The sequence below is a fragment of the Symphodus melops genome (genome assembly GCF_947650265.1).
Source record: "Symphodus melops genome assembly, chromosome: 16".
NCBI lineage: Eukaryota > Metazoa > Chordata > Actinopteri > Labriformes > Labridae > Symphodus > Symphodus melops.
The window spans coordinates 10,234,663-10,248,741 of record NC_136706.1 but is presented as its reverse complement, the minus strand read 5'-3'; the positions used below and the strand labels follow the sequence as shown (position 1 = coordinate 10,248,741).

At 39.1% G+C, this 14,079-nt stretch overlaps 1 protein-coding gene across 1 annotated transcript; it reads right to left on the bottom strand.

The window, feature by feature from the left end:
• Positions 1 to 2,600: 2,600 nt before the first annotated feature.
• On the bottom strand, positions 2,601 to 8,978 carry mpx (myeloid-specific peroxidase). Its single transcript, XM_079364073.1, has 16 exons — positions 8,920 to 8,978; positions 8,756 to 8,821; positions 8,584 to 8,671; positions 7,614 to 7,789; positions 7,241 to 7,373; positions 6,943 to 7,072; positions 6,646 to 6,852; positions 6,202 to 6,565; positions 5,648 to 5,808; positions 4,828 to 5,086; positions 4,560 to 4,730; positions 4,220 to 4,457; positions 3,819 to 4,024; positions 3,624 to 3,661; positions 3,366 to 3,416; positions 2,601 to 2,739 (listed from the first exon to the last, which is right to left on the bottom strand). Exons 2-16 carry the CDS (start codon positions 8,817 to 8,819, stop codon positions 2,731 to 2,733), a joined length of 2,295 nt encoding a protein of 764 aa, XP_079220199.1. The 5' UTR covers positions 8,820 to 8,821; positions 8,920 to 8,978; the 3' UTR covers positions 2,601 to 2,730.
• Between the last annotated feature and the right edge of the window lie 5,101 nt (positions 8,979 to 14,079).

Below are 14,079 nucleotides of genomic sequence, written 5' to 3'. Positions count from 1 at the left end.
ACACTGACACATTATCACCAAAAGCCCACACCAAGGAGTTTTGACTGTACCAGTTAGGTCTACCTGTAATTCTAATAACCATTAGGCTATATCCTACAAAATATCAGAATATCCGCAAGAAAAATATTTATCTTTGTTCTATGTTTTTAGTCATTAGTTCAATTTCTGCCAAAGCCATTATGTCTTAGGTGGAAGATTCCCTTTAAACTGTTTTATTATTTGTTATGCATTAAGCAACATTTTAGAAAAAAACAGAATGAGATTTTCCTATAGAGAATACAAAAGCAGGCAGAGATACACGATGAGCAGAGATAAAAGCAGAGTTGACAGTGGAAAGGACGGTTAAATGGTCAGAAATGCAAATACAGAAGTCGATGTATGAAACAGACTTTGAGGGCTGTGTCATTATATAACTGTAAAACTAAAGACGTATGATGTTATATTCAAGTCAAAACTGATATGAAAATTAGAATAATTAAAAAAGCTTGTTGAAGACTAGGCTTTAAAAGCATGTTAAGACGTAAAGTGACTACAGGAATTTTAATAGCTGTCAACAAAATATGTTAACCAACGACAAAATCTGAGAGGAATAAAGTATCTTTTAACCTAGCTGGATCTACCTTACTGCAACGCAGTGTAGACAAAGTTTCATCCTTGTAATATACAGTAATTCATCTTAAATAGCCACAAAAGGTAAATGAACTCAGCGCTCAGTTTCTCTAGCTTCAAATCGTAAACCACTTTTAAATGTTTGTGAATGAGTTTTATTTATTACTTGTACGTTTTAGAGGAAGCCAAGTTCTGTCACTATGGACAGAGCCAGAATAGCTGTTTCCATTTTCTCTGCCAAGCTCATCAAAGCTAACCTAGCTGCTAGCTGTACTTTAGACTGATATTTAGTGTCCAGATAAAATGGTGGGAGACACTAGCAGGTTATAACACTGTTCCGTTTCAGTTAGTGGGTCTTAGATTTAAACACATACCTTCAATCTTTTTGGAACATGTTTGCATGTTTGTTTAACTAGGAAAATATACAGTAAGCTAATCACATATCGACACTTCTGTGCTTAATTACCCCATGATAAGGTTCTGGCCTCAAGTGTACTTTAGTTATAAAAAAAAAAGAAAGGTTACACTGATATCAATAACTGAAACAATATAAAGGAATTCACACTTGTTTGCAAGTGAACTAAAGTGCTTTTTCTCTCTTTTCAATGACATGTGACTTCTCAGGGAACTTTCTGCAAAAGAAAAAAAAAGCATTTTAGTTGTTAAAGTGGTTTTGTTTTGTCTCCAGATAAAGAAAGATTACTTAAAACAAGAAGTGGGAAAACTGTGCCTTTCATGCACATACAGTTTTTCAGATGCTGCTAAGGCCATGTTTTGAAACTGGCCAATTATGCTGTGACGTGAATCTAAATCACACATTTTGACTTAAACAGAAGGATGGCTCCATCTACAGGAGCTACCATTACCTAGAATAGAGTTTTACAGTGTGCACTTTGTCCAGTGTTCTTCCATTTAGATAACTGAAGTCAAAACTACTTAAGTACGTAAAAACTAACAGAGCCTCTAATGTTAAAGCTTTAAATATTTTGAATGTGATGTAAAGAATCAAATTATGATCTACTTTTTCCAATGTTTAGGGTTGAGTAAAAAGTGAGAACCTGAATCCTCATATTTGAGAATTCAACTTTATGAATTAAAAACATTTATAACTAGTTGTAACATCAACGGCTTATTGATACAACTGTTATTTACAATATGCAAGCAAGCTTCACTAACATTTCTATCAAACTTCAGCTTCACCTGAAGAACAGGTTTTTTTTTTTGTTTTTTTACAAACAGGTTAAATCTTTTTCACTTCTGTGATTAACATGAGATATCCAAGAAATTATTTATGATTTCTCAATAAGAACAATTCAAAAAGTCATGCAAGTTCATTTATTTATTGAATGCAAAATACAGATACATTAAAAGTAACAAAGTAATAATAGCCTCACAAAGCAAACCATAGCTTTAAACGCATGCTTAAATTTCATCAGTGCATAATATAATTGTTATAATACTGGCTAGTCCACCATTAATTTGGCTCTGATGAAAATGTTTGTCTGACTGACTGCTTGCTGTAACAGAGTTAAAATATTTTTGCAATCATATTTCATGTTCATTAGGCTTCTGGCTAAAACAATGAAATTTGTTGATTTGAAGTTGTAAAAAGTAATCCCAAAAGCAGGAAGAACATACAGTAAGAGGAGCATTAGAGGGTTAAGCCTGGGGAAGACCATTTGCTTTACACAGCGAAGACCAGGTGTCCCGAGAAGTAGCAATTGGTGCTCAGGCCACTGAATCCATCTTTTGACTCCACCCACACTTTGTCTCCCAACTTCAGCTGGAGCACCGTGTCCCCTGATGCCTTAAGCCGACCTCCCTGATATGTGGGGTAACTATGCAAGACCACCTTGTTGTTACAGCACAGATCCATGCTTCCTGCACCGTTGTTGGACGTGCAGACAAAGCTGAACTGATAGACACCAGGTATGACACATGTGAACATGCCAGTCTGCGCACTGTAATGGTTCTGTTCATTGTAGATGATGTGATGGAAGCGAATGATTTTCTCTGAGGGTGAGCTGTACTTGCCACGAACGACGGAGAAAGCAGATTGTGTCTGTGAAGCATTAAGGTTAAGTGCCATTGGTCCTGGGGGGCCTCTGGGGCCAGGGGGTCCTACTGGACCTACAGAGGTAGACAAGTATTGATATGAAATGTTGTATTAAGGCACAGTCTGTTCTCAGCTTGTATTAATCATATTATCAGTTTTATATCAACTTTGATGAGCTGCAGTTCTGAACTGACGTTTTCAGTTGTCTAAATGTGGCAAGTAAATGAACACATTTATTAAAATACTATACTTTTTTTTTTTTTTAATTGCCTAAACCTTTTTTGACACACTTTGGATCTGTGCCGATTTTTGAGCTCCCTGTTGACAAAACATTACCTCCAATAACTTTGCTGCATTTGTCCTGTGCATGTGTTTATTTTAATTTTTCAAACGTCATCCTACTTCAAAGTAACTGTCAAATATAATACTTTCCCACCCTGCGGCACACTTCGAGACATTAAATATTACTATAGAAATAGTTCATTTTGCTGATAGTATTAGTTTCATTTGCAGCTTAAATAGAGGCTTCAATATTTATATCATGCTCCTTTATAACTAGGTTTGAAGAATATGTTTTAGCTAGTGACTTGTTGTTGCTCAGTATGTGTTAAAATGGTATACTATTAAAAACCTTCAGCCATCCAGAAAATACTAAGGCAAATGGCAAAACAGGCATGACAATAATATGAAGACAAAGTACCTCGTTGTCCTCGAGGTCCTGGAGGTCCAGGGAGTCCGACTCGCTCGCAATCTGTATATCAAGGAAATATGAAAGTTAAAACTGGTTAGGCTTTGTGATCTCAGTATTTTTGGAACTTGTATTCGAAGACCACCGTCACCAAGGTGACTAAATGTTAAAAACAAGAGGTATTCAATTTAAATGTGCACTTTTCATAAAAGGTGAGGCTACATTGTGCTCTTAAAGTGTGAAAACTAATTGTTAGTTTTTAAAACCGACCTCTGCTGCATTGACTTCATTACAGCCACCATCAGCGTCTGCAAGATTAAACGCCACACGTGAAGAAGAGTATCCGTACAAGGGGTTAGAAAAGAAATAAAACACACCAGGTTAAAAAACACAGTGGGTGACAAATGATTGTGAAAATGGTGCTCCCCTCCCAAGGTCAAAAAGTCTTGTGCGTTGTTGTTTCACCTGTGCACGCCTCTCTCCAGGCCGACAGGTCCAGTCTCGGAATGGCTGAGCAGTTAACACGTCGGTTCCTTCGTGATTCCACATTGAACGGGTCAGGGGTGATAGTGTTGACTCCAGTGTTGTCACAAATGATCCTTGATAATGTAACCCTGGACAGAGCTCTTTTCTGTCTCTGGGTAAAGACACCTGGGTTCTCGTACCAAAGCCTGATTGTTTTAACAGGAGACAGAGTGAACAGTGACTTCATTTGAAATGCATATATTTTTGAGATTTGTTTTCAGTCTGCAGTTAGCACTTGATACAGCCTGTCAGTCAGAAATGTGTGAGCTTGAAATGTAGTTTATTAGACTGGTCAAAGTCAGTTAACTGGTGCCTTAAGATAGTACCACACATGCACTCACCTGTCACCTTGGCGGATCCTCTTGAACTGTTCTGCGATAAGGCAGGAAAACAAAGCTCCAACACGACCACCGCGCACAAACGGCTCTGCAACACCTCCCAGCCAGACATCAATGTTTTCTGCTGTACCGTAGAGCTGCAGCAGCCTGGTGGCCAAGACACTGTTGTTCATAACCTGAGTAAGTTGTGCCAGGTTTGTGGGCGCCGACAGGCCGCAGAATCTTCGCCACGCGTTGTAGCCTAGAGGAGAGGATGCAAAAAACAGGGAATTGATGAGGACGGTAAAGAAAGATGAAACATCAAAAAAGGTTTAAGAGGCAGAAAATGAAGGGAAAGATGTACCAGGCAAGCCATGGTCACGTCCCCTCTCCATGTTGAGAGAACCCAGGTCCAGAGCCATATGCATCACAAACTGGAACAACCTCTCCCTTAGAGCGTCAACCATCATGTGATCCTGAGTGTTTAGTTTAGCAGGGCGGCCAACCAAACCACGGAGCAGAGGGTCAATGCCACCTAGAGAGAAAGAGAGAGAGATGGAAAAATAAAATTAAGGTGAACGCAACGAATAGAGGTGGATTTTATGTTAGAAAGTTCTCTCTGGATAGCTCACCCTCAAAGACGACTCTCCAGGGGGTAAAGAAGGCCTGGAACAGTGGGACGCTGGGGAACTGAGTGTTCTCCCTGTAGCTTGCATCAAGACGAGACAGAGCTGGCTGGATGGCCAAATGGGCAAAGCGGTAAGCGGCCGTTGCAAAGACGTTGGAGATGCTGGGGTCAACATTGGGATTGTAGCCGGGGTAGCGACCGAGCTTTGTGGCCATTGCTCTGTCGCCCACAATGTGTGGCAGGTAGTCCCTGAACACAAACAACTGAGAATGACAGACAGATTTATTTCAGTAAGGTCGCCTTCACACAGGCAAAGGTGGCCGGTACTGTGCTTAACATGATTGCTCACCCTCCCAATTCCCCCACTGGCCTCCAGGACTAACATGGGCCACATTCATGGCTTAACATAATCGTTAAAATTAATCTGTTTACAAGACAGATATACATATGTAAAAAAAATACAAAAATAAAAGGGACATGACAACCACTTTACTGACTTTGTGACTTAATTTAAATCATTTTAGTCAGATATAGCCAGAACACTCTTTAACACTTTTAATACAATGAAGGATGCCCACGTTGTATGCCTGTGCTTGTGCGTGAACTATACTGTGCAGAAGCACAACTCTTCCAAGCGTACTAACGCCAAGGAGGGGAATCGTGCTTGAGCACAGATTGATGCACTCACACTAGTCAAACAAACTGGACTTTAGGGGTGAAGTGTGCTTGGGCATGTTGAGGGTTGTTAGCGTTAGTGCACCTTAAAAGAGGGTAGTCTGTAAGACCCATGTTCAGATGACTGACTCTAAGATTTATTTATTTACCTGTGTGTAGGCACCCATGATCTTGCGGGCCTCTTGGTAGAGGGTCTCACTGTCCCAGCCTGGGTTCAATCTCTTTAGCTGACGAGCCAAGCGGTTATGCTCTCGCATGAACAGTGTGTGAATGGAAGTCAGAGCAATGTTCTCATCAACGCGGACGTCACCTAACAGGCAGAATTGTTCAGGTTAAGAAGTTGTTGAGAGGATTTAATCTCTACTTTCACTTTCATGTCCATCATCAACTTGTTAATAAAGATAAATGAATCATTTGGTCATGATTGATAAAGTAGTATTATGTCATTAATTCAACATTTCAGCTATTAAATGATTATTTTAGTTCATGCCCTTAGGGCCTGACAAAAAAACCAAAACAATAATAATTTCAAGTGTCATTTTTTTAAAAGCTCAGGCAATAGGAACAGGATCAAAAAGAGATTCTCACAGCCTGGTAACGCAAAATTCTTAATATTCAACAGTGGTTCAATACTGATTGTAAAAAGATATACCAAAAAACATTTACACATTTTGTATGTTCAAGTGACGTTGCATGGTATTACCTGCAAGGAAACAGGGCACCTCTCTGGCGTTGGTGTCGTTGGTGACTCTTGCACGAGTGGCGCACATGTTCCCCTCGAGAGTGTGGAAGGGCAGCAGCTCCCGGCCGTTATCCTTGAACTCTGTGTTCACCCGCAGCAGACCTTCACTACTGCTGAGGTTGCGAAGATTCATTGCAAGATTCTCTTCTGAGCCGTACACCTGACCAAGATCCAGGAAGGCTGTCAGGGCATTGATCTGCTCCCTCTTTTCAGGTTCTCCACCAAAGTTGTAAGCTGAAAATCCAGTTCCACAAACTGGGGCAGATCTGAACGCAGGGATGCAGCTGTCTGGACCGGTAGGAATGCGGGGGTCGCCTGGAGGGATCTGGATTTAGAAATGAATCAAAGGTTACACATTTAAACTTTAAGTGAAGTGAATATTTAGGTTTGACTTGGAACACTAACCGCAATTGGGATGCATGGCTCAGTTTTCTTACAGCTCTCATCACAGTTTATCCCGTCGCTAAAAGAGACGATGCTCGGGGAGAAGGGCGTAAAGGTGAGATCGTGGTCGTTCCACTGCCCAAACAAGGTCACCATGTGAGTGAATTCTGCATCGTTCACCACGCCTGCATCCGTTGTGCTTAAGATCTTGTTGGACACTTCTCGCACCTGAAGACAAGAACGATATATTTTTATTTAAAATAATCATTTATGCATATTAGCTGGCAAAAGCTAGTGTGTGTGGTTCCAAATCTGTACCAGTGGGAGAATGAAGTTGTTGAAAGTTCGGTTTGCGTTCCAGCCTTTCGGTTCAGCTATGCCGTCTTCATACTCAGCAGGTAGCAACCGAGTAAATGGTGTGTTGGAGGCTCCAAGACGAGGCTTTTTTCTGAAAGTAAGCCACAGACCTCGGTTGTAATAACATTGTTTTTCATAAATATATATGGGACTTTTCTGTTCTGACGGGCAAACAATCTAATTAGGTAATAAAAGTTGATCATGTAGATTTGAGTACATCTAATCTACATGAAAAGTTTCTTTGAAAAGTTTCTCTTACAGGTTGTTGCAGATACTGTTGGCTGTGCGGTATCTGTTCAGGTTTGGTGTGGTGAGACATTGTGGAAGAGCGACTTGAGCTGCACACCCAGTTATTTCAGAAAGGCGTCTCAAGTCTTCGTTAGTGAGCAGATCTGAAAAAATGCAAAAGGAAACCTTTCACAGACTAAAAATGTGTCTGTACAGTATGTCTGTCTATTCCGTCCATTGTTGTCTAGTCATTAATTATAGCTTTAAAGTGTTTGCTTTGACCACATTAAGAAACATAACACCTCAGAGCCTCAACGAAGAAAGGGGAAAAGTTGTCACAAAAAAAACAACAAAAAAAACAATGTAAGGACTGTGAATGTGTGTTTGATTGCTGCGTGTCTGACCTGTTGCATTGAGGGAACGTTTGTGAATGTGATGTGTCCGCTCTTGCAGCAGACGCAGGGTTTGTGCCATATAGTCTGCAGATCTCACTGCTAAGCGAGTATTAGCACGAGGCTGCTTGAGGAGACGGAGAGTATCGTGAGGGCGCACCACTGCCTTGCGAACTCGTCTCAGACTCCTGAAAAAGAAAAGATGGGGGAAAAAAACCCCCACATGCTTAATATTTTAAAGTTTTTGTAATTTATTTTTAATGAGGAACTGAGCTTAAGAGATGCTTTAATGAACAACTTATTCTCACTTTGGCACCAGCTGTGCTGTATCACTCAATCAATCTTCAATTTTCATACCAAATGTTATCTCAAGACAGATTATGACTTTACTCTTTGTTAAAGAATATTCATTCTGCTTCAAATTATTTAATTGAAGCAGAATGATTTTAATTAGATTTTTTTTTTTTTTCATACACTTTGTCCTATTTCACACGACTGTTGAGATGTCAGATTCCAAGCGAATCAGTATTGTCTTTGTCTGTGTAGCTTAAACTAAACAGATACACCCAGACCTGAATTTAAAGAAAGTGATTTAAAAAAACAACAACTACAAACTGCCCTGTTTCTAAAAGACAACTGTGTACACTTAGGCCGTTCGTCTTAAAGGGATACTTCACCCATTTGGATGAAGCTGTGTATAATCAGAAACATGGTAGTAGTGTTGAATGGTCATGAATCCAACCCTCATTTTGCCCTGAGATGAGAAAAATATGTTTTTCTTTGCCTGGAAGTTTTCTTCATGTGATGCAATATGACGCTTTTTGCATCACATGAAGAAAACTTTCAAGCAAAGAAAAACCAATTTTTCTCGTTTCAGGGCAAAATGAGGGTTGGATTCACGACCATTCAACACAACTACCATGTTTCTAATGATACACGTGAAGTATCCCTTTAAATATCTCACAAAACTTAACAAACTCACTCTTCTCTGGAGTACTTGTAAGCATCATCCACTAGTTTCTTAGCATCCTCAAAACTCTGTTGAAGGAGAGGATTGTCGAAATTTTGTCCTGAAAAAAAGAGTACAACAATCTTGTCAAATTGTGTCAATATTAATATACTTATATAAATGCAGTATCATATAGTTGATGTACCTGATGGTTTGGAGCAAGCAGGCACCAGGCACAAGCCCAGCAGGCACAGAACAGAGAGAAGCATCTCTGAAAAAAATAAAAAGATACAAAAATATAAAGTAACGCCAAGGGAAAATTTTAAAACACCATGTTAAATGTATAAAACAAACAAAGAATCTTGATACCTGTGCGTGCGTGGAGAAGTTAGCTGTTAAGATTTGAGATGCTCTTGGAGATCTGCAGTCACAGGTGTTTATTCTCACATTGTCACTGACTTTATACTCAGTGTGGGGCCATGAGGCCTCGCCCCCGGGGTTGTCCAGGTGAAGCTACTGTCAGTAAAGTGCAGTTCCTTCTTCCTTCTCTCTGTAAAAATGCTATCAGTTATTATCTTTGGCAAATGATTGGACCGATACGATCTAGAGGAGTTTAGATTAAGTTGTATTCAATGGGCTTTAGGAATGCTCAATTTGTGGGAACCGACCATGTACAATCATTTTTCATCAGTTGTTTTTAAGAATTTTAGTCTGACACTGTCTGATGTAACAAAGTCCTTGTTTTGCATCATTAGGAGCTTAGCATTGAAAGTCAAGTTCTTTCCTTTATTCATAGCTGACAGTTGAGAGATGACAATGTATGGACCGTTTTCTGGCCCTATTTTTCACTTTTTTACTGATGTTGACATGTTGCGGCTTGTGGCCCTCAGTATTACCACACAGAAACTGATGTCCTTGAGAAAGTCTTTGAAAAGAGGAACACATTTACACCTGTTCATTGTGACTATGATTATAATACTACTGCACATTAAAAAACGAAGAGAAAAAAGCTAATCTTGATGAAAAGAAAGAAAAAGTGGATAAACTGTCATTCTTTCCAGAGCGCTGGTAGCTTAGAGGTTAGTGTGTGTGCCCCATATACAAAGTCTTCCAAGCAGGCTGCCTAGGTTTGATTCTGACTTGTGACTCCTTTCCTGCATGCCATTCCAACTCTTTCTCTCTCTCTCACTGACTTCCAACTCTATCCATCGTCCTGTCTCAACCATAAAGACAACGAAAGCCCCCCTCCCTCTGAAAAAATAAATCTTTAATTATGGCAAATGAAACTTACGAGTTCCAGTATGTGCCTCATAAACTTAAACACATAGTAACATAGGTAAATAAGTTATAGGCTGTATTTGTTACAAATTGTTGTGCAATGCAGAAAAAGTAAAATATAAACCAAAATTTAAGTTTGCCCGGAAACTTTGTCGAGGGCAGGGAGCCCTGGGCTGCTGTAAAGACACTTTTTTCATAGCTCACACGCAAAATGGTCACTGATAACAAACAAGGAACCGAGGTCGGAGAAGTCCATTGACCCATGAATAGCCTTCCTCATTGATTTACACGCTCGTCTTGAGCGTATTTCTTCATGTAGCTCGTTAGTCCATTTAAAGCAGAAAAACACAACAGGAGACAGTGAGAACATTCCCTGGCTTTCCTTTGAGCCAAAGAAGGTTGAATATGATTGTGCAACAACCATGCACTCTATTCTTAGAGCCAAAACATTCAGGTAATTACAACACACTTCTTTTGTTTATTTGTGAAATTCTTGTGAAGAACAATATAATAAAATCCTTTTCTTCCCCTCATTTACATGCATTTTTTGTAAAATAATATTTTAGTGTTGTCTTTTATTAATAAAATGCAAGGTCATGTTTTCAGCATGCACAGGGAAGTTGCGTTAATGGCCATTTCATTGAAGAGGAAGACAAAAAAGCAGAAATGTCTTTGCAATGGATGAAACAGTGTTAGTCAATTTCACGGTGTAGCAAGAGCTTCTGTTTGTCAAGCCTGTTGGTTAGAGAGGAGCCACACAAAAAAGGAATGTCACAGGGCTGCGCTGTGAGGAAATTCAGCTTTCAGCAACAATTCTGCACAGCCATGCAGGAGGCCGCCATGGCTCAATGGTAGAGTCGGTCAGCTAGGGGTCCAATCCCCAGCTCCAATAGAAACATGTCCGACAGTTAATACTGACGGACACTTTTCAGCGCAATGTGTGTGTGTGTGTGTGTGTGTGTGTGTGTGTGTGTGTGTGTGTGTGTGTGTGTGTGTGTGTGTGTGTGTGTGTGTGTGTGTGTGTGTGCGCTTAACCAGGAAACTGATGCTTATTAGTTTGTTATTTTGATGACTCAGAGCTGATAATGAATGATTATTATTTTACAAACTGTTTGCCTAATGGACAAACAGATGAAAATTAGCCTTTTGGCTAACTCTGTTATATTTACCGAAAAGTTTTTAATATGCCTTGTACCTGTAAAATAAAAATAAAATAAATAAACATTGGCATTACATGTTTGTTTGAAAGCTAGAGAGCATGCAGGAGTTTCCCTTGCTCTCCAACACATCTGTCTTATGAAATTGGTTGTGATGTTGGTGTGAGACTAAATCCCCATATTCCAGGAAGCACAATTATAATGGACAATTATTCCATTTATGAACAATAACTAATTGTGCAGTTTGACCTTTATTGTGAACATCAGGAAATAGCACATTTAGTACTGGAGACGTTAAAGTCAAGGCGTCTGCCTCTAGACAAGTCATGCTTGAAAGAGTTTCCAAGATGGAGGAAGCAAAATTTTATGCACACAAAAAAAACAAAAACAAAAAAAAACAATTGCAGAAGCTCATAGATCTTTGACATATCTAACTGCTTTAACAGCGTACACATTTAGAAACATATGATCCCTTTGATAGCTTTCTGAATCAACTACAAATGCATTAACATGACCTGTTTTGTCAACAAACATGTTGTAGTTTTATAGTACATTCAGTGAGTCTTGCTACACTGAATGTAAGTTTGAGAAACAAGAGGTCACATCTTGTCTTTTTTTTTCACATGATTTCCTCGTTTCAGACAAAGCCAAAGCTCCGTTCAGAGAGGAACAGGTCTACTCTAAAGACTATCTGTATGCAGAGCCAACAGTCTGAAATGCTTCTTTGTCCTACGTTTTGTTTTCAGAAAAACAGAAGAATTCTGTGTCTTGTAAGTGAATTTATCTAATTGAAGAAAACACATTTTTTTTAAAAAGAGGAGGAAGAGGAAACACTGATGAACTGCATGCCAGGATGATTACACAAGCTGAACTTTGAGTGACAAGGAAGAAAGTCAGCCAGAAACAAAACACGTTGTTATGGAATCCCACCCACTATTATTTCCAGACTATTGTGTCGCCAGGTACTTGGATCATTCAATGGTGCGAGGACATAATGCCAAACACATTCTATTGCTAGCCTTGTCAGCACATTGAGTTAGTTTTTACTTCCCCTTACTTTGTTACAGTACCCTTAGCTTACACGCTCACCAGGAAGTACAAGTCCAAGTTGTTAAGTGCTCACATAACCTACATCAAAGCAGTAAAACAGGGATCGATGTTGGGTTTAGTACTACTGTTACTGTAGTATATATTTACAGAGAGTTGTTTAAGACTACTGCAAAGTTTTGAACGAGTGGTAGTGACACACTTTTGTTACCATAAACTTCTCCTCATAAAGATAAGACAAGAGACAGGCAATGCAAATTTTTCAAATCACAAAAAATTGTAGGCTAATAATTCGCCAACTGGGCCCATGCAACACTTTAATCTAGGCCGCCTATTTAACTGCACATTAACTGCAATAATGCAACATATCCTTCTAAAAAAAGTAACATACACAGACATACATCAGATACCAACATGATTTATTACTAGGATGGACTCTAAAACTTCTAGTTCATAAAGGGAAAACTACAATCTTTCTAAAATAATAAGCATCATCATGGTTATATTATCATGTAAATATATAATGTGCAAAAAATAGAATTGACGGAAATAATGTCTAATTTGAGACCAAGTCTAAACACAAAATTCAGGCTTTGTCTTTTGCAGAAAGTGTTTCAAGACGTTCAAACCATTCTAGGAAAATATTTAGATTTTTAATTGTAATTAGCAACCTAAAAAGTATATAGTTGGGGTGGAGCTGTCTTCGCAGTTCCACCGATTATGACGCCTTCATCCTGTCCTGACGGTGATGCAGGAAAAAGTAAAGTTTTGAGCACTTGTAAATCCTGTTTACCCTACAAGGACACAGGTTAATGGTCTTCATTGACATATCATGTGAATTTGTCTCCTCGTTACTTTGGTCCTCGAGAGAATGTCGAGTAAAATTCCTGGTAGCTGCAGCGTGTCTGGATGACTCACCGCCTGCTAGCTACTGTAGCTGTCTCAGCTACAGCGCGGGACACAATTCCATTGACATCTTTTCAAGTCAACAGCATCACCGGCACTTACTCAGCTTTCATTGACATTCATCCTTCCATTAAAAAAAAACAAAAAACACAAGCATGGTGAAAAACAGTTTGGCATCAGTTATCGTCAGAGGTTGAAATGCTGTCCTGAAGAGGTAGATTCTTATCCAGGAGCTGGTCAGGCCAGAGCAGCTTTGTTTTTGAATGGCCTTAAATGACCTAAATGTCTTAAAGGAAGATCTGAACAAATTTCCTGTTTTATTTCCTTTTAGAAAAGATTTTCTATTCGCTCAAAGCAAAATTTATCTGCAATATTAACACTCATTGGCCTCACAGTTACTTGTCAATATGACACTGATAAAAGCTGTTTGATAATGTATAAAACTGATAAGCACTGCAAGTATTTAAAATTTAGTACTATGTGTTCTTTGGCTGGCTTTTTTTTATCCTGTTCCTCCATGTCAGTAATTCAACTTCACTGTTTTTGTTTTCATCATTATAATCATCAATTATTTGTGCTCTTGAAAAGTAAAGGCAGAAGCAAAGACTAGATGTAAGGGAAACATCCAATACATAGGGTGAGGGCTATAAGTGTATGTGTGTTTCTTCAGCTGTTGGGACAAAATAAATTTCCTCCAATGGGGGATCATTAAAGTGTATCTTTGATCTTTAAGATCTTTATCTTTACGTATTGAAGCGACAAAAGCAGAGAGGCTAAAGAGTGAAAGCAGAGATGATAAAATTTAATTTAGACAATTTTTTCACACAGTCATTTAAGCTAAATGCTTGTCTTTTTATTTTCACCTTTATTAGGAGGAAGATGAGGAGTGTAAAGACATATGGGGGAGAGAAGAGCGGCAAAGTGTACAATAGAGAGTCTGGTCTATTGTGTTTGTAGCCTTTATATATGGAGAACTTGCCATGCCAAAAGCACCGCTTCTATTGTCCCTATGAGGCATATTGTGTAAAAAGGTTCTTCTTGGGACAGTGAAAATCTTGAACGAAACCTGCAGGTGGAGAAATACATCGTGAAATAGAAGGGGAAGTCAAATGTCAAGGTAGTCTTTCAGGAAAAATAACAA

Excerpts from the sequence above, each read along its gene's own strand:
- mpx (XM_079364073.1), bottom strand. The coding sequence starts at position 8,819 with ATGCTTCTCTCTGTTCTGTGCCTGCTGGGCTTGTGCCTGGTGCCTGCT. Across the intron at positions 7,790-8,583 it reads TACAAGTACTCCAGAGAAGA|GAGTCTGAGACGAGTTCGCA; the intron begins GTGAGTTTGTTA and ends TTTCTTTTTCAG. Across the intron at positions 6,566-6,645 it reads AGCCATGCATCCCAATTGCG|ATCCCTCCAGGCGACCCCCG; the intron begins GTTAGTGTTCCA and ends TTCTAAATCCAG.